The sequence below is a fragment of the Penaeus monodon genome, chromosome 15, assembly GCF_015228065.2.
Source record: "Penaeus monodon isolate SGIC_2016 chromosome 15, NSTDA_Pmon_1, whole genome shotgun sequence".
NCBI lineage: Eukaryota > Metazoa > Arthropoda > Malacostraca > Decapoda > Penaeidae > Penaeus > Penaeus monodon.
This window is the reverse complement of record NC_051400.1, coordinates 26307774-26308954: the sequence shown is the minus strand read 5'-3', so window position 1 is coordinate 26308954 and position 1181 is coordinate 26307774. Positions and strand designations below refer to the sequence as shown.

General features: G+C 46.7%; 1 protein-coding gene across 1 annotated transcript in view; it reads right to left on the bottom strand.

The window, feature by feature from the left end:
- Positions 1-479: 479 nt before the first annotated feature.
- The window catches only part of LOC119581867 (hepatic lectin-like), a 3029-nt gene continuing 2327 nt past the window's right edge, over positions 480-1181 (bottom strand). The window contains exon 4 of the mRNA XM_037930024.1: positions 480-1022. Coding sequence (XP_037785952.1) covers positions 667-1022 — 356 coding nt within the window. The 3' untranslated portion in view covers positions 480-666. The remainder of the gene's footprint in view (positions 1023-1181) is intronic.

The window sequence follows — 1181 nt, the reverse complement described above, 5'->3', positions numbered from 1 at the left end:
TGTAAAATAATTTACGCATGCGAATAGAACACCGTTAGTGAGCGCGATGACTCCCCCCCCCTCTCCACGAGTCCCAAGGAGATACTTGGCGCTGCTCCCGAGCCGGACGATCCCCCCGCCTCCCTCCACCCCCCACAGTACATTTAAATCCGGGTTGCTTTTCGGTCCCCGGCTCTCGCGCTTGGAATTCTGTTAATGTTTGTGTTTCCTGGTTGTGCTTTGGGCTAAGGTAATCAGCGAGTCATTTTCAGCTTGTGACTTTGTGCGATTTTTTTATGAAGATGGATGTGATGCGAATCGTATTCCCCAGGTGTATGGTAATGGCTTGCGGAACATCACAGGCATTCGATTAATATGAAAACAAAAAATTGGGATAAGTTTGGGATGCTAATTCCCTGCGCATTTGTCACATCGTCGTTTAAGTGAATAATTTTTATCATCGAAAATTATGTAGGAATTTGAAAAGATAAAAGATGTAGAACGAATAATTATATGTAATATTGACCAGAAAAGAACGTTGGCTTAATGTGATGTATTTTTTAGGCAAAAACACAGCAAAAACACAGAGAAATATTTAGATGATCAGGAAAGGGGAAACTGTCTTGATATGTAGTAAGAATTACTTTTTAACTTGGCTTTTAGAAACCGATAAAAATGGTAGATTACTCATTTTTCAACTGAAGGTGGAGTGTATGTTGTATGGCTGGAAAGTGTCGATGTCAAGGTTTCAGTAGTTGTCGTGGTGGCCGTCGCAGGGGTGGTCGTCGAGGTAACCGCTCCTTCAGGAGGGAACTCGCAAATGGGATGGTAGTAGTTGATGCAGTTCTGGTCTCGCAAATAGAAGTAAGCGTTTTTAGCCGAGACGAGGCAGTTGGCGCGGGTCCCTGAATTAGGTTCCACCACTTCCTCACAGTGGAACCAGAGGGGGAAGCCCATGCGGATGTCGGTGCCGTCTACCCATTTCCAGTGGCCCTCCTTCTCCTCGTCCGTCCCGCCCAGCCAGTAGAATTCCTCGTTGTACCCTGAGGTGGGAAGACAGGGTGAGTTTGCGGGAGAGAAGGGGCGGCAGGTTTTAATTGCGGGGGAGGAAAGTGAAAGGAATGGGAGTAGAGTGGAATTATTGGCGGATACGCTGTGTCTGCCGGAGGGAATATCGCCCTTCACACAACGGCTTGTGTCAA